Below are 19123 nucleotides of genomic sequence, written 5' to 3'. Positions count from 1 at the left end.
TGTATGTATGTATGTATTTATTTAATTTCAATAGGTAGTCTTTTAAATTTGGATTCTTTTGCTTAGCACTGTGTTAGAGATTCATCTGTGTTATCACAAGTAGCTGTGGGTTGTTCATTTTTTTTTTTTTTAAAGATTTTATTTATTTCTTTGACAGAGACAGAGACAGCCAGCGAGAGAGGGAACACAAGCAGGGGGAGTGGGAGAGGAAGAAGCAGGCTCATAGCGGAGGAGCCCGATGTGGGACTCGATCCCGGAACGCCGGGATCACGCCCTGAGCCGAAGGCAGCCGCCTAACGACTGCGCCACCCAGGCGCCCTGGGTTGTTCATTTTATTCATTGTATAATATCCCATTACATGAATATATAACAATTTATCCATTTTACTGTTGATGGGTATTTGCCTTATTTCTGAATTTTGGATATGACAAACAATGCTTTTATGAGTATTCTCATATATATTTTTTGGAACACATATGATTATTGACCGTTTGGATACCCTATTTTATAAACTGCCTGAACACGTCTCTTGTCCATTTTTCCATAGGACTATCTTTTTTTTTTTTTTAGACCTTTCTCGGTTTTATGAGAGACAAGTATCTTCTCCCATTTTATGGTTTGCCTTTTCATTCCATTAATGAAATATTTTCCTATTACAACAGTAACAGGATATTCTCTCATATAGTTTTCAAAAGCTTCATTTCCCCACTCCCATGCATACCTATGATACTCCTTGGCTTGATACAATGTGGAATAGTGTTCAAGTTCACTTTATCTCCATATGGATCCCTAACTGACCCAAGGCCATTTTGTAAGGTCATCTTTTCCCTACTACTTTGTACTGTAAACTTCGTCATTAATAAGTATCCATATATGCATGGGTCTATTCTAAACTCTTCCTTTGCTCCGCTGGTCTGTTTGTCCTTCTGTTTTTGTTCAGTGTCACATTGTCTCAATCACGGGAGCTTTACAGAAAGTCTTGCTACCTAATAGTGTAAATTCTTCAAATTTGTTCTTCAGTTTTCAAGACAATTTTGTCTTAGTTAATCTGGGCCCTTTGTATTTCCATAGAAATTTTAGGACCAGACTGTCTAATCACACACACACACACACACACACACACACACACACACACTGGGATTTTTAATGGAATTGTTCTGAATCCATAGATCAATTTGAGAAGATCTGAAAATCTTGTAATAGCGAGTCTTTCTTTTTATTAATATGGTCTTATCTGTTTGGGACTTTCTGTGGAGAGGTTTCAAACACACTCTCTAAATTTCATTTTGATGTCTGAAATTGATGTATATATTTCATGATACTATTCTAAACTGGGCATTTTTTTAAAAAGTCACTTGCTATTTGTTGCTATTTATGAAAACTACCACTGACATTTTTTACCATGTATTAAGAAACCTGGGTACATTTACTTATTATGTCTAATTATCTGTAGGTTCTTCTGGATTTTCTGTGAAAACAATCAAGCTGTTTGGGAATAATGACAGCTTTACTTGTTTTCCTATCCTTAATCTTTAATTTTTTTTTTTTTTTGCTTAGCATTGGTAAAATATTCATAGAAATAGTAATAATAGGCATCTGTTTCCAGATCTTAGGGTAAAGCTTTCAATATTTCAACATTTCAATATTAAAAATATCATTTGCTGTAGATTATTTGTGAATAAACTTTATCAGATTGAGAAAGGATTTCTTCCATTCTTAGTCTATTCAGGTTTGGGTTTTTTTTTAATCAATAATAGAGGGGCACCTGACTGGCTCAGCTGGTTAAGTGTCCAACTCTTGATTTTGGCTCAGGTCGTCATCTCAGGGTTGTGAGATCAGGCTCCTTGTCAGGCTCTGAGCTCAGTGCAGACAGAGTCTGCTTGTCCCTCTTCCTCTGCTCCTCGCCCTGCTTGCACATCTGCTCTCTCCCTCTATTTCGTAAATAAAGTATTTTTTAAAAATCAAGAATAGATGTTGAATTTTATCATATAATTTTTCTGCCTCTATTACAGATAAATAATAAAAACCTCTGATTTTTCTTCTGTTATTCTGTAAATGTGGCAAATAACAGATTGATTTTTTACTTTTAAGTCACCCTTATATTCCTGGAATAAGTCAAAATTATTGTGCTGTATATCTTTTTTACATATCTCTGGATTTGGTTTGCTAATACTATGTTTAGAATTTTTACAGAGGGGTGCCTGGGTGACACAGCGGTTAAGCGTCTGCCTTCCGCTCAGGGCGTGATCCCGGTGTTGTGGGATCGAGCCCTACATCAGGCTCCTCCGCTATGAGCCTGCTTCTTCCTCTCCTACTCCCCCTGCTTGTGTTCCCTCTCTCGCTGGCTGTCTCTATCTCTGTCAAATAAATAAATGAAATCTTTAAAAAAAAAAAAGAATTTTTACAGAAATCTTATATCTATAATTTTCCTTCGCTAGTCCCATAAGACAATTTGGGAAGCTATCTTTTCTTACTTTCTGAAGAAGTTTGTGTAAGATTGGTTTTATCTCCTCCTTAAATGAATTCACAAATAAAGCCATATGGTCTTGGGGTTTACGTTGTGGGAACAATTTCAATTGCAGATTTATTTATTTAATACTTAGAGTACTATTCAAATTTCCTTGTCTTTTATGGGTTTAATTTGTTGTTCCTTTTTCTAATTTCCTAGCATGGATTATTGACTTTCAGCATGACTTTATTTGTAACATTTTCATTAAAGGTTAAAAAAATTTCCCTTTAAACAACGCTTTACACAAGTTTTCATATGTCGCGGTTTTCAAAATATTTTCTGATTTACATCACAGTTTATTTGATTCAGTTTTTATTCAACTTCTAAAGAAAGGGATATTTGACTTTTTATACTGTTTTATATTTAGTTTTTGATTCACTTCTAGTAAGGGGACATACCCTATATGAAACTTGTAAAGGCTTGATTGTTTATTATGTAGTTGAAATCTTCTGTATCTTTGCTGAAAGTATGTCTGCTTGTACTATCAGTTGCTAGCAGAAGAGCAATACAATTATCCACTATGATTATGAGTTTGTGTATTTCTACTTATGGCTCTGTCAAGTTTTAGTTTATATATTTTGAGGCTATGCTATTATTTATATGCTAATTTAGACTTTTATATCTTCTTTTAGAATTCAGATTTTTATCATTATGAAATTAATCTCTGCATGCCTAGCAATATTTTTCTCATTATGTTTACATTTTATGATAATTATACAAACTTTCTTTTGTTTAGTGCTTCAACAAGATATCTTTTTTTTTTTTTTTAAGATTTTATTTATTTATTTGACAGAGATAGAGACAGCCAGCGAGAGAGGGAACACAAGCAGGGGGAGTGGGGGAGGAAGAAGCAGGCTCATAGCGGAGGAGCCTGATGTGGGGCTCGATCCCAGGACCCCGGGATTACGCCCTGAGCCGAAGGCAGATGCTTAACCGCTGTGCCACCCAGGCGCCCCTCAACAAGATATATTTTTATCAACCTTTCACCTGTAAACTTTCTGTACCCTTAGGTCGAAGTACTGTCTCTTATAAGCAACATCTAGTGAGTTGTATATTTTTATCCATTCTGATCATCCATCCTTCTAAATGGAGTACATTTATATTTAATGCAATTACCTTGAGGTTCAAAACTATCACCTTACTATTTGCATTCTATTTGTTCTATAATTATTTTTTCTACTTTGTTGCCTTTTTAAATTTTATTTTATTTTGCTATTTTATTTCCCTATTCTGTTAGCTTGTTACATTCATTTACCGGTTTTTTAGTGGTTTCCTGGGATTACAACATTAGAATACAACAACACCAGTCACCTCCTGCCAATTTATAAGCTATTTTTGTTGTTAATTTTAATTCTATTTACATTCAAAACCCCACAGACATTATTTTATGTAATTAATATTCATTTAGGTTTTATAAATATTCATCATTTCCATTATTTTAATTTCTTCCTTAAGCTCCGAGCTTCCCTAAGAGACTCTTCCTTCTGTCTGTCTAAAACTTTTATCATTCAATTTGGTATGATGTTTTTTTATTTATCTGAAAATATTTTTATGCTACTTTTTTTTTAAAGAATATTTTAGCAGGATATGGAACTCTAAGTCATCAGTCCCTTTCTTTCAGAATTTGGAAGATACTAATGGTTTCCATGGCTTTTGTTGAAAAATCAACTGTCAGGGGTTTTTTTGTTGTGGTTTTTCTCTTTTGAAGAAAATAGGTCTCTTCTTTCCTCTGATTATGTTCAAAATTTTCTCTTTGTGTTTTTGACTTGTAGCAGTTTTACTAGCATTTGGTTTTGGTTTTCTTCTTATTTAATCTGCTTGGGGTTTGTCACAGTTCATGTCTTTTATCTGTTTGGGGAAATGCTCAGTCATGATCTCTTAAAATACTATTCCTACTAATTTATCTCTCATTGCCATTTGGAATGTTTCACAATATCCATATATTTCTTACTTTGTTTTCCATAGTTTTTTTTCACTCTATGCTTCATTCTGATTATTCCTTCTGTTCTATCTTCCAATCAATCAATTCTCCCTACAGCTGTGTCTTACCTACTTTTACACCATCAAATGAGATCCTAAATTTAGTCAATTTTTAGCTCAAATATTCCACTTAGATCTTTTTTATTTATAGAATCTCCATGACAATGTCAAAAGTGTTGATGCCATTTTCCTTCCTTAAACATACTTTTCTTTTATTTTAAAGTCCCTAACTCAATTATCTGAAACCCCCTTGTATCTGTTACTACTCTCTGTTTTTGTTTATCTTTTTTCAAAGTTTCCAATAACATTTCCTTGTCTACTCATATGCTTTTGATTGGTTGCTAGACATTATATATGAAAAATCATGGAGGTAGTTTAAGACTCTTTATAATCTTATTTTCCTTCAGAGAAGATTTAAGATTATTTCTCTCGGTCAGCTGGGATAACAGTAATATCAATCTCAGATGATTTAGACAATCACAGATTGAGATAATTCTAGGTCAGACTTCTTTCCTTTGAGGGTTAAGGTGTAGAATTCTGAAGTAATAACCCATAGCTGAGGACAAAAGCTCCTCCTTCTTGGTAGGTCCTCAATTCCAATTTTACTCTTGAAGACCAATCAGTCTGTCAAAACTTGTTTTAGACTTTTAGACTCCCAGATAATTTCTCTGTGATCCAGGGAAAAAAGGGCACCAAATGCCAGTTCCATCTTCTTGGACTTCCCTTTTCTGTTGACTCTTGGCCAAGAAATTCCTCATTGTACTAGTACTTTCCAGCTTTAAAGCAGATTTTTAAAATATATTTTGTCCTTTTTTTCTAGTTGCTCTCGTAGGATAGTTTGGTCTAGAACACTTAGTCCATTACTATCAGAAAAACAATTCCTTATCACCTCCCGTTTTGCTTCTAATTTCCCCTAAAGAAAACATTTCAGGAGATATGGAATGGTCAATATGGTACTCACTGATCTAGCTATGAGGCTGACCATTAACTCTGCTACCCCCTTCCATAACCTTAAACCTCTGCCTTTTCTCTGATTACTACCAGTTCTCTAAGTGAACTATAAACAGAGTAAATCTAAGATTTTTTTTTCTTCTGTGATCACAAAGACAATGGCTCTCCTTTGTGAAGGTGAACAACTGAATTATCCCTTGCTACAACTGCAAATGGACTAGTGCATAAGAAACATCAATAACTTGTAAAGCTAGAGGGAAACACAGATCAAGTCTAGCCCCATTTCTACTTGGAAGAAACTCAATCTCAGGGAAACAGATGAACCAGCTTGAGGACACACAGCGAATTATTGCAGGGTGGGACTATAAATCAGTCACTCTGCTCACACGACTGTTTCTAGTGTAGTGTAATGCCTTTACCTCCAAGCCATCCTGACCACTAGTTCTTTTTATTCTGCATTGTGTAAACTCCCATATTTCTAATAGGGGTTTTACATCTTAGTAAAAATCCTAGTTTGTACGGTTGGGTGTGATTTGGAGTTTCCTGTCTCATTTCAGCACTCTCATAGATAGCATTTTCATTAGGTGACATGTATTTTAAGTATACTTCTAGCTCCTCAGTGAAATAAGAAATCAGCAGAACCTGTAATTTCTATCATTTTTGTGGTAGGGAAGGGTAGACGTTTACATGCTAAAATGACCTATTGTTAACTGAGCATTTACTGTTCTGCTACAGACTTGCTGTAAGATTTTGGGTAAGTCACTTTAGCGTTCTGAATCTTCACTTCCTCATATTTAAAATTTTAAAAAGTTCCTCATACTATATCAGTGGCTCTCAATCTTGACTGCATAGTGGAAGCATCTGAAGAACTTATAAATAAAATACACCCATACCTGGGCCTTACCACCAGCGATTTTGGTTTTACTGCTGTGGGTGGGGCCTGGACACCTGTATTATTTAAATGCTCCTAAGATATTTTTCATATGCAGCCTGGGTTGAGAACCACCGTGCCAGATGATCTCTCATGTTCTTTGCAAGCCTTAAACTATGACTGTATGAATGATCTCTGAGGAAATAGCTATCTAATTACAGGCATATTTACAAATCACACACCATTTCAAAATGCTTGCTAAAGAGGCACTTGCACAAAGTATTGAACTACCTCAAGAAAATATAGCGAAGGCATAATCGTCCTAAACATGACAAAGTCTTTTCTGACTAGCCAATTCTAAAATAACATGATATGATGTGACCTGATGTGACATAACAGAAGGCATACATTTCTAGGCTTCACATTTTAACCAGAATCTCATTCTTCTGTGAGGTCTAGGACGCAGATGAAATTTGTTACTACTACTGGTTTCAAAACACTATGAAGCCGTACTTAGTAGTACTAACTTCTACTTGCAAAACAGCACTTACTTCAGAGACGCAAAAGAAGGAACCGCACTTATCATCCCGGTCTCTGCCATCTCAATGGCATGTTTTATTTCAAGCTTTTTATATAAAGACACAATGCTTGACTTGGGTTGGTTTTCCCGAATCAAAAGCTTCCGCAGGTATTTGTCATCGAATTTCTTAAACCTGGAAATAAACAAAATGCAAGCTTCAATTAATTCATACTACATTGACCAAAAAAACCCCCCAAAAAACCCCAAACACAAACCTGTTTTTACCACCATTTCTACCACTCCCGGGGAAAAATTGAGTAGTAGTATTTAGCTTGTCTGATCAATATATATATTTTTATATGTGTATACCTGAATATAAGTGCATATAAAATATATATATGTAAATGTTACTATCGGTACATTTTTGTATATAGCCATGATATACATATATCTAATATTCACTAATTATAGATTAAAAGACGTGTATTTTTAACATTTGCTACTTTCTTGCTTCTCCTTTCAGTGACATTACTCAAAAGTGTTAATACTTCCTCCAATTCCTCCTCTGATTATCTTTTGAACATTCACAAATTAGGCTTTTGCCCTAATACTCTGCTGAAGCGACTCGTGCTGAGGTTGTCAGTGACCCCACAGTGTAAATCCAATGGCCAATCATTAGCCCTCACCTTTCCTCACCGCTCCTGCTTAACATCTTCCAGAACGTCACACACCCCTGGGTTCCCTCCTCTTTCTCAGCCTCTTTTGTTGGGTCTTTTTCTTCTTTCTGGCCTCCTGATGTAGGAGTGCCCAGGGTTCCATCTTGGTCCTCTTGATCTCCGCTTGTTCTCTGGCCATCTTGCCCAATCTCCTGATTTTAATGGCATCTCTGCCAGTGACTCCCACCCATTTGTATCTCCTGCTCCAGTCTTGTCCCCACGGCCCAGAAATGACTATTCAGCTGCCTGGTTAACATCCCCACTTGGATATCCAGTTCTCAAACTCGATGTTCCCAGATCGAACGCATTTTCTCCTACAGCCCTTGCCATTTCAGTTAATGACCACTCCACCAGGTCAAAAACCCTGATGTAACATTTGATTTTTCTCCTTCTCTCACATTCCATGTTACGGCCTGAATTGCGTCACCCCTAAAAATCACAGACTGAAGTCCTCACCCCTAGCCCCTCAGAATGTGACTGCATTTGGAGACAGGGTCTTTACAGTGGTGATGAAGTTATGAGGTCATTAGGGCGGGTCTCAATCCAATACGACTGGTGGTGTCTCTAGGACTAAAGGAAATTTGGACAGACATGCAAAGAGGCAGGAAGGAGGCCATCTGCAAGCTGCTTCCCTCGCGGCCCACAGAAAGAACCAAATCTGCTGATACTTTGATCTTGAACTTCTAGTCCCCAGAACTGTGAGAAAATAAATTTCTAGTGTTTAAACCACGTGATCTGAGGTCCTTCGTTAAAGCAACTCTAGCAAACTAATACTTCATATCCAGTCTATCGACAATTTCTGCTGGTTCCACCATCAACACACACACACAATCCAACCATGCCTCACCACTTCTACGCCCGATCTCTTGGCTCTACCCTGGTCCAAGACATCATCATCCCTCAATGGATTTTTGCAACAGGCACCCAACTGCTCTCCCTGCTTCCACCCCTGCATTCCTACAGACTACCCTTGACACAGAAGCCAGAGTGACCCTGATAAAATATAAGTCAAACCACATAAAACTCTGCATCTCAGATGAGTAAATGCACAGTGATCTGGGGGCCCTACACAATTTGGAGCTGTATCCCTTGGCACTGTGCTTCTCACATCCAGCCTCACTGGTGTCCTTCCTGCCCTGGAAACTTGCCAGCTCTGCTCCCATCCGTGGGCTTTTACACCCAGTGTACTTTGCACCATGAACACCTTTCCCCCATACACCTGCAGGGCTCAGTTACAGAGCCTCCTTTAAGTGTTTCCTCGGGAGTCATTTATCAGAGAAGCTCATTAGAACTGCATGCCATCTCCCACCCCCTGAACTTCCTATTCTCCCTGCCAGATATATTTTTCTCCATAGCAATTATCATTTTCCAACATGCTATATAATTTATCTTACTTTCTGTCTCCTAGCACTAGAATGATATATATGGGCACAGATTTTGTTGTTGTTGTTGTTTTTCCACTTTTTCCTTTATCACCGGTGCCTCGGACAGTGCCTGGCACACTATAAGCACAGATGGTAGAATGGATCATTTGGTCTCAATTCCTCCCTGTAGCCACACCCTCTGCCCTATTACTTGGCGATGGCCTTCCACCATGGCCCAGATGACCTGTGCTGTCCTGTTTCCTGCCACTGGCCTCAATAATGTTCCCTGGTGTGGTCAGGGGGCTGTAGCAGACATGACAATTGGGACAGAGGCTTAAAATGGGCTTGTGTACTGAAGCTTACCTCTTTTGTTTCCACAATTACCATGACAAGGATATGCGTGGAGTGACTCATGAGTCCCAAGACAAAGGTGAATGCCACATGAAGCATAGTTCAGTCACTCCAGTCACACCAGAGAAGGCCAGCCAGGATCAGCTGACAAAACCAACCCACCCCGGGGAAGCAGGAGCAAGACCAGTCCGCAGCAGCCCAGCGCAGCCAGGCCCAGAGCCCGGACTCTCAGACTCCTGACTCACAAGCTTTAATAATGTGACTGTTTGAGCAGCTGAGTATCGGGGTGGTTTGTTATGTAACATTATTAGGCCAATAGGTAAGCAGAACAGCATGCAAGGACTATTTGTTGAGAAAGAAAGAAACGCATTACGGTGATTACCATAAGCCCAAGGAGGTTTATGGGTACACCTGTGCTATGAAAGGAACAATGGGAACCCACATTCTTGGTACTAGCCCTTCGTTCTACACTGGAGGGCGATGCATAATGAAAGAGTCATCCTTTTCACTGGCCACTACACAAAAGAGGCGCCAAGTTTTTTTCTAAGTTGATTCTGCAACACATCTTTTTAAACTTCTGTTATTTTTATTATTGTTTTGGCTTTTCACTAGAGAGAAACAAAAGGAAGAATAAGCATTAAGGGCAAGGGCATCTGATTTAGCATAGGAACCCTGCGCTTTCTTTGCTTTATTTTCACACTTTTCGTTTCTCTGCCAACCTACACCTGGGCGCTCTCTCGCACCATCATTAGACTCCTTTTACCAAGTGTGGGAAACTTCCCCACTCAAAGGTTTAAGCCTTACCCTTTCCCAAAGGATCAGATGCCTCACGAATTCTCTGGCAAGACCACTAGACATCCACAGCATGAAGGATTCCAGAGGAAATGGAAAGATACCCAACATACCTACAACAATCCACTTCTTTATTTGTGCTTTTTAGTAACACCCACAGTTACGTACATACCAGAGACAGGCCCTGAGCAGAGCTCCTTTTAGAAATGATCTGCGTCAGCACCAAATTCCTCCATACCCACACACACTTCCCTGCTCTACCTGCGATAACCAGTGCGCCTGACAATCCGGGGAATTATTTGAAATTGACCTGGAGTCTGTCACGCACGGAAATACCCAGGCGTTGAACGAAACGTGTACACTGTGGAGAAGAATGTGAGACATGTAGCAATATTACCTTTCAGACACGAAATCAGAGTTGGCGCTGCCATCTTTAGTATTTATAGTCCAATTAGCCTGGCAGCCTGTAGATGTTTGCTTGGAACAGACTCACGGACCCTCGAGACAGGTAGGATGTAGCCAGTCTTTCTCTGACGTTCCTTCACCTGAGGTGCCAGACCAAATCCACAGGACCCCAAGGTCCATGACTTCCTCCTAACACGGCCCCAGGGATGCTGACCTGATTCCTACGCCTGCTCACGTCTAGTTCCCCCTGTTTGGGTGGCAGAGCAGTGGTATAAATCCTTAACCCAATTTCCCTTTTGGAAAGGAACCACCTGTTCTGGGCGACGACTCTTTCTTGTCCCTCCAGGGAAGGACTGATGGGATGCTGGAGGAGGGGAAAAAAGTGATCGGGTGGAAAGGGAGGAGGTAGTTGGAAAACAGGTCTGGCTGAGGAAAAAACAGAGGAAGAGAGGCAGAAAAGTCTGAATCGCTGGCTTGGCAAAGACAAGGATCCGTGTTTGTTGGGAAGGTCCCGGGGACATAAAGCAGGGTAGCTCGTAGAAAGTCACAGCGCAGATGGCTAGGGTTCTCTCATCCATCTCCTGCCTGCAAAAATGTGAATCCTGCCCAAGATAAATGGTCATTTTCTTCCATACTTTAACAATGGAGATTTCAGTTTGCTTTATTACTTTGTGCCCCCACATAGCTAACCGGGAGCTCTCTCCATACAAATAAACTATTTTTCCTTCGCTTCTAAAGTAAGGCTAAGTCCAAGAGGCTTTTCTACATTAGCAAACAGTGTGGTTAGGTTTGTAAAGGGTGTCTTAGCACTTAGAGTCTCTGTAAATCATCTTACTACTTAATGATATCACTCACTCACACACACACACACACACACACACACCCATTTACTATGTGACTGCTTTGTTGCCTTCATTATATTGCAAAATTTTAAAGTCCTGAGTTCATGGTTTATACTTCTCCTGTAATCCAGCATCATGTCAGGACATGTGAACAAACAGTAAGCACTCAAAAACTCCCTGATGTGAAATTACATAAACTGGTAGGTTGGTCAACTTCATGGAATTAGCAGGGGGGGGGGCATCTATCAGTAAGTTAGGAAAGCAAAGGCAAGAAAGTAAGAGGAATCTACCAAAATATAGTTTAAATCTGTTGTCTGTCTCCTTCAAAAGGCTTTCCTAACCAGTGATGTGCTGATAAATGTTAGCAAACTATTTTATGGGAAAAAAAAATAGGCCCTGGTTCATAGCGTTCGTCAGTTCCACGGCACACTCCCCCCACGGCTGACTACCCATGTGGATGGCACTGAATGTGGAGTCAGGAGCAAAGGTACACGGTCAGCTCCTGGTGGTCAGGTGAGCTGGCTCCCGTGCTCTGTGGTCCCCATCCCTGCTGTCAGAATTAATCCCACAAGTCTGTTTTTCAGTTTATGTGAAAGCAGGTACCTAATTCTGCCTGGCTAGTGTACCTTGTCCATACCAACTACAGGACCCTTGAAGAGGGGCGCCTGGGTGGTGCAGTCGGCTAAGCGGCTGACTCTTGGTTTCAGCTCAGGTCATGATCTTGTGGTCATGGGATCGAGCCCCGCAGCAGGCTCTGCGCTGGCTGAGGAGTCTGCTTGAGATTCTTTCTCTCTCCCTCTGCCCCTCCCCAGTATCACGCACGTGTGCACTCTCTCTCAAATAAATAAATAAAATCTTAAAAAAAAAAGATTCTTGAAGAGAGACACTGAATCCTATTTAACCACCACAAAGCCTTTAAAGGTTAAAAAAAAGAGACGCATTTATATAAGCATACGTAATCTTTCATATAAGTACAGCTTTAAAAATACTTGTTATTTCTATTTGTTTTAGTATTTGTATTTAAAATTTATTTGTAAAATACTTGTTAGTCTATTTATATCGGCAGGTGCTCCTAAGCTCTGCATTTGACAAAGCCCCTCAACATGTGTGGGACAACAAACAGTAACAGAACCCTCGGTGTTTCACCAAATAGACTGTCTTCTTCAGCCTCCCTTGCAGTGAGAAATGCCCTCACGACTGAGTGCCAGCCACAGAAGGCCAGGCCACGTGTGTAACGGGAAGGACTGTGTGAAAGCTTCCGGTAACTCCAGTTAGGAGGAAGCTGGTACATATTCTTTGTCTCTTTCTTCCTATGTGTAACCTGGAAAGTGCGCATGATGGCTGATGCTGGAGCAGCCATTCTGGTCTAAAAGGCAGCCTTGGAAATGGAAGTTGTTCATGGATTCACCAGGATGGAAGTGTCCTGGGACCATGACGAGTCTGTGGAGCAGAGCTCACCTATTACACCTGCATCATCCTCAGATTTCTGGCTTTTTACAGAAGGCTCTCTGTGATTGCTGAACTTTATCTCAAAGGACATACTATGGCACAACACGGGAAAGATGTGACCTCTGAAAAATAACAGGTAAGTCCTGCTTCCAGACTGAGCCAGAGCCCCGTCATAGTATAATAGCATAAGACGTTCTTACTTGTCTCTCCAAAAGTTGTGACCCCAGTGTCCACAAACATCTTCAATCCCAGTCTTCACATGATCAAAAAACTAAAACAGAAAAAGAAGGCTACTGATTAATTTTTACCTGAAATCAGTAATTTGCAGTCTACTTTTATCATGCCTAGACTTCAAAGACCCTGACCATTTTTGCTTTTTTTTTTTTTTGCTGTTAGGTTTTTATTTGTTTGTTTTGTTTTGTTTTTACTAAAAGCAATGAAACAATGATTCATCTCCAAATACATTGATTTTATTATATCAATATTAGGCAATTCTCAGGTTATTTTTCTCATCATAACAGCTTGTTCGTAATTTTGGAAAATATGAAATATGGTGATAATTTTCCAGTAGAAACATTTTCAGATTGAAGGAAGTGACAAGAGGGATTCCTTGTTCCTGGGTGCCCGGGTGGCTTAGTCAGTTGAGCGTCCAGCCCTTGGTTGCCATTCAGGTCATGATCTCAGGGTCACGGGACTGAGCCCCACGTTGGGCTGTGCACTCAGCAGGGAGTATGCTTTGGGATTTTCTCTCTCCCTCTCCCCCTGGTTGTGCTCTCTCTCTCTCTAAAATAAAATCTTAAAAAAAGAGAGAGAGGGAGTCCTTGTTCCCCCATTCTCAGGAGGTCTAGCAGGTTAATTTGGAGAAGCCACTGTGGGGCTGTGCTCACTCTAAACTCCCAACTCATGCCTTCTTGGCCCTCTCTCCCTTTTACCCTCTCCTTTGAGAAATGATCGCCAGAATGTCAAGCTGTCGACTGAATCCAACAAGCTTTTCTTTTATCACTTAAATCATTATTACTACATTAACACTTACCCGACAATGGATTTCTTCACTGACCGCTTGCTGTTTCTTATTGGACCTCTTAACATCGAGAAATTCCACCAGTGGTCGGATAGTAATTCCCTGCACAGAGAAAGAAAAGAAAAGAAAAGAAAAGAAAAGAAAAGAAAAGAAAAGAAAAGAAAAGAAAAGAAAAGAAAAGAAAAGAAAAGGAGAAAGAAAGAAAGAAAGAAAGAAAGAAAGAAAGAAAGAAAGAAAGAAAGAAAGAAGGAAAGAGAGAGAGGGAGAGAGAGAGAGGAAGGAAGGAAGGAAAAGAAAGAAAGAAAGAAAGAAAGAAAGAAAGAAAGAAAGAAAGAAGAAAAGGAAAGGAAAAAAGAAGGGAAAAAAAGGTATATCTTCTTATAAAATTAAGTGAAGAATTCAAGAATAACTTTTATTCTTCTGAGCTTTGATAACCAACAAAAGATATACTCCTCTCAAGATTTAATACAGTATATGTAACATTTTGTTAATTTTTCCTCCTCTCCAATAACTGACATATTTTCAGAGGGCCATGTCCCAACACGTGCTGCTAGAAACCAAACAATGGACAAGGTTCAAGAAATTGCAAACTAATTCTAAGTAATCCTAAGAAACAGAGAAAGACAGGAATTCCAAGAAACAACAAAGTATTATCCAAGTCAGAGGAATCACCTACTTGCATTATCCTTGGAAAACTTTTCAATAATTCTTACATTCATTAATTTATTAAAACCATTTTAGTGGTACTTCCACAGCACACATGTTAGGGTCTTGCATATGGGATACAGAGATAAAGAGTTAAGGCACTCAGTTCTAGGACTTTGTAGTTTTATAGGGAGAAGGGTATGTCAAAAACAGTTACAGAGTAGGCAAAAGGAAGAATGAGAGATACACAGGAAGCCGGTCCAGAAAGGCCTCATAGAGAGGGAAGAGTGAATAATAGTCTTAAAAGATGTTGGAAGCATATCATAGCAGGGACCGACCATGAGCAAAGAATCAGCAGCAAGAAAGGGTACAGAGGGGTTTGGGCATATCTGTGAACTTGAAAAATGGAGAGAACCATAAGCTATTTAAAAAACCTAAGAAGAGGGGCGCCTGGGTGGCATAGCGGTTAAGCGTCTGCCTTCGGCTCAGGGCGTGATCCCGGCGTTATGGGATCGAGCCCCGCATCAGGCTCCTCCGTTAGGAGCCTGCTTCTTCCTCTCCCACTCCCCCTGCTTGTGTTCCCTCTCTCGCTGGCTGTCTCTATCTGTGTTAAATAAATAAATAAAATCTTTTAAAAAATTAAATAAATAAATAAATAAATAAAAAACCTAAGAAGAGAAGAAAAATTTTCTTAACATGATGAAAAAGACATCTGCCAGAAATCTGTCCTGAACATCTGACTTAATAAACATTAAAAGCCTTTCCATTAGAAAGGATACTCTATCTGCTATTTGACACAGTTGTACCTGTCTCAGGCAATTAAATAAGAGACAAAAAGGTAGAAGTATAGACACTAAAAATGAAATAACAAGATTTTTGTTGCTCATGAGTGATCTAGTTTTTGTCCTAAAATATCTAAGACAATCTCTTTTCATTTAAAAATACCAAGAAAGTTTAATAAAGTGATTAGACATAAAATCGACATACACAAATCCATCCCATATGCTAATTAAAAAAAGAAACAATAAATACCTCCATGAANNNATGAGAGAATATATATATATAATATTAATGTGTACCAATATATAATAATATATAAAATACATATAGTATACTATACAGACACTAAATATATATATATAACATACTCTATCTCTCTATATAATATGTAATCCTATCATGAAATGCATAAAACCTTTACAAAAAGAACTATAAAACTTAGTAAAAGGATATTCAAAAGATCTGAGTTTTGCAAAGACACTTCCTAGACAGGATTATGTAACAATATTGTTGACAATTTTATCTGAGTACATGCAATACAATACCATATTCCAAAAGGATTTTTATTAAGAGAGCTGGAGAGGTCAGCTCTTAAGTAGTCTGGGGCAGTAAAGGTAACCAGGAAAATTAAGAAAAAGAAGAATGGTAGGAGAACTTAGATATCAAAACAAACAGTCAGCTAATACCCTTAAAATTACGAGATACTAGCACTAAGTGAGAAGGTGAGAACGTGGGGTCAAGGAAGATCCCCAAGACTCCTGAATGGTAGGCAGACGGCTGGCCTTTCTTGGCACAGGGAACACATGCATGAGGGTGGTAAGTGGGTTTGGGGGGATGGGGAGGGAATATGTTCCCTGCCAAGCATTTGATTTCGTCTCGCCTTTCTGCATGTCTTTATTTGAGAATGCTTTTGATGATATAAACTGTGACACACACACACACACACACACACACACACACACACACACACACTTTTTAAGGGAGATCATTCACTGTGTTCCATCAATCTGGCCTCCGGCATTTTTAAGCTTAACTTTAACTTTCTGGAGTGTGAAACGATTTTGACCAAACTTGGTAGAAGACACACCTTATGTCCTATTTGCATTTCAGTCTGTCACTCTGAAATAACACAGGAGGTAATAAACAGTTCTCCAATGAACAGGTATCCCGTAATTTTTAACTTATGTAAATGAAAATGGGCGTAAACGTGGTTTACGGAGATGCGTGAGTCCACTGAACTCCAGATTCCATGAAGATTCCACTGATTTAATAACCACTCCAGAAAAAAAAAAAATCAACAAAATCAAAGCAATGTTGAAACTATATAGCGTGGTCTAAGGACACTAACTGTTGTTTTGCATGCTCTTTTCCTATCAGTATCCATTTAGTACAAAAAGAAATAAGTGAGGGCCCAGCAGTTGTAAATACAGGACATAAAAATAAAGACAGGACACAGGCCCCAATCGGGATGCTGACTCCTTCCACTGAACAGATCGTCTAGAAGTTAGCGCATTGTCACAAATAAAACAAAACTGATCGACTACAGGAAGCAAGTGTGGCCTGGTGCCTAGTGCAGCTCCAGCTCCTAAAAATACCCCATATTGTAGTTTATAATTAGTGTATTGGTTTCATGCAACGGATCACGGACACTGTCTTTGAACAACCTCTACTTAAAGAGCTCCTTTCAGAGTCTCCTATTTGCTCTTTGAAGTATTTGCAGTTGTCATGTCATGTCAACAGGTCTGATGTGATAGGTTCCTCTCCCTCCCTCCTTCCTTCCTTCCTCAATGCATCTATTTTGGAGGCAGAGGACCTGGCATCTATGGACATCATATTAAGTTCCCCAGGCTGGATGCTATCCTCTAGGAGCTCTGGGTCTTGCATTGGGAGAAATATAGGAAAAACAAAACAAAAACGACAACTAACCCTTGAGAAGCCACCTTATTTTAACCACATTGGAAAATTTCCAGTTCAGGTCACCGGGAAGCAACCTGATAAGCCTCAGAAACATAGCTTGTTACCATCCGTGTAGGTTAAAACAATAAAGAAACGCCTCGGTTTTCCATCAAACCACTGAAAACCGTATTTGCAAAGGACAAGTGACAGGTTCACCCATTCATTCGGCTTTGGCACAATCCGCACAAGACCTCGGGGCCAGACCTGATGGAAGGGAATCACTTCACGGCAGGCACGAACAGGAGGCCGGCCGGGTGAGCTCGGTTTTCCACCCTGTGCCGCTCTGTCTCCACCCGCCCCGCCTGCTTCTGCAGACACAGAAAACAGCCGCTGTCTGATGAATTCGTGAGCGTTCTTCGGGTTTCAGCTTTTGGAAGAAAAGGATTTCTTGTTTGGTGGTTTTTTGGTTTTTTCTTTTTTTAATTACATTTAGAAGGAAAAAAAAAGGTGGGAGGAACTGCCTCATATTTCTCTGCTGGTCTAGTAGACAATGTCCAGGAAAACTTAAAGAAACTGTCTAACAACAAAAACTGTCGCTCTCATTGCTCTGCGATCCCGTTTCCCCTGTAAGGCCTTGCTCGCCTTACACACTCGATCACAGAGGTCATGAGCCGGCTGCACACGCGGTTATTTATCTTTGAATGGGATAAGTGGGCAAGAACCATGAAAGTGTTCTCAGGGGTGCTCACGCTCTTCACGCCACAGTCCCCCGGCCTCTGTGTATCTTTCTCTCCAGACTTAACCACACTGCGCAGTAACTGGCTGCCAGACGTCTGTCTCTTCCCCTAAATCACGTCTTTCTCTTCACTGTGCCATCAGGGCTTCTCTCTACTGTCCCGCCAGCATTCAGGATGCTACTATGGCTCCCATCTTTGAAAAACACAAACAAAAGCCCTCCTCTGGCCCACATTTCCCTCTCACTGCCACCCCTTTCCTCTCCCAGACCTCAGCAGACTTGCCTTCTATCTCCCGTCTCTCTTTATCCTTCTCCCTGGAATCCAATGGACTGGAGTTTCCTCACCATCTGACCCCAGTGCTGTCGTGAAGATGTCCATTCGTCACGGACTTTCCCACCTTGCCTGACCGAGCACCCCATTTGTCACAGTTGCTAGAACCCTCTCCTTCCTGAACACTTCCTTCCCTTGTGTGGATGAGCGCCTCTGGATGCTTCTCCCATTTTACTCTTCACCTTTTTTAGTCTCCTCGAGTGGTTCCTGAACGTTCTCTTGACTTCTCAATACTGGTATGCCTCCTTTTCTATACTCTCCCTATGCTCGCTCCTGAATTGTGTCTTCCAGACTCATGTCTTATAAACCATTTATATATCAATGAGTCTCTAATTTCTATTTCCCGCTCTGGCTTCTCCATAAATTCTAGACCCGTACATACAATTGCCTAGTCAATATCTCCATTTGGATGTCTAATATGCAAATATGCATGTCCAAGATGTATGTGTCCAAACCCAAACACCCGATTCCCCACCCCTCAAACCCAATACTCCAGTGATATTAAACATCTTCTTTCACCTAGTTGTTCAGTCACAAACCCTTGCAACTATCTTCATGCTTTCTCTTACATTCTAAATTATTCACCTACATTTTTATCTTAAAAAATCTAATCATCTTGCTCATTTCATCATAGAACCAGAGTGAAGTTTTATTAATTCCACAAAACTCCACTTAATAATGGTATATGTTAATTAAATATAGGAATGTGTCATTGTTACACCAGATACGTAATCTTAAACATGACCACTCCTTTAGCAAACTGAAGTACAATGTCTATAAAATAGTTGGCATCATCGCCCCAGTTTCACAGGCTAAGTCAGCAGAGGTATTTTTTTATTTTTATTTTTTATTGCGGGGGAGGGGCAGAGGAAAGGGAGAGAGGAATCTTAAGCAGGCTCCACACTTAGTGCAGAGCCCCACGGAGGGCTTGATCTCACGACCCTGAGATCATGACCTGAGCTGA

General features: G+C 39.9%; 1 protein-coding gene across 1 annotated transcript in view; it reads right to left on the bottom strand.

Moving 5' to 3' along the window:
- Window positions 1-19123, bottom strand: part of SLC9A2 (solute carrier family 9 member A2) — a 94317-nt gene that overhangs the window by 8008 nt on the left and 67186 nt on the right. The window contains exons 6-8 of the mRNA XM_008699138.2: window positions 13784-13873; window positions 12951-13021; window positions 6863-7024 (exon numbers count right to left, since the gene is read on the bottom strand). Coding sequence (XP_008697360.2) covers window positions 6863-7024; window positions 12951-13021; window positions 13784-13873 — 323 coding nt within the window. The remainder of the gene's footprint in view (window positions 1-6862; window positions 7025-12950; window positions 13022-13783; window positions 13874-19123) is intronic.

This window comes from Ursus maritimus, unplaced genomic scaffold (assembly GCF_017311325.1).
Source record: "Ursus maritimus isolate PB19 unplaced genomic scaffold, ASM1731132v1 scaffold_6, whole genome shotgun sequence".
NCBI classification, from domain to species: domain Eukaryota; kingdom Metazoa; phylum Chordata; class Mammalia; order Carnivora; family Ursidae; genus Ursus; species Ursus maritimus.
This window is presented reverse-complemented; position numbering and strand designations above follow the sequence as displayed.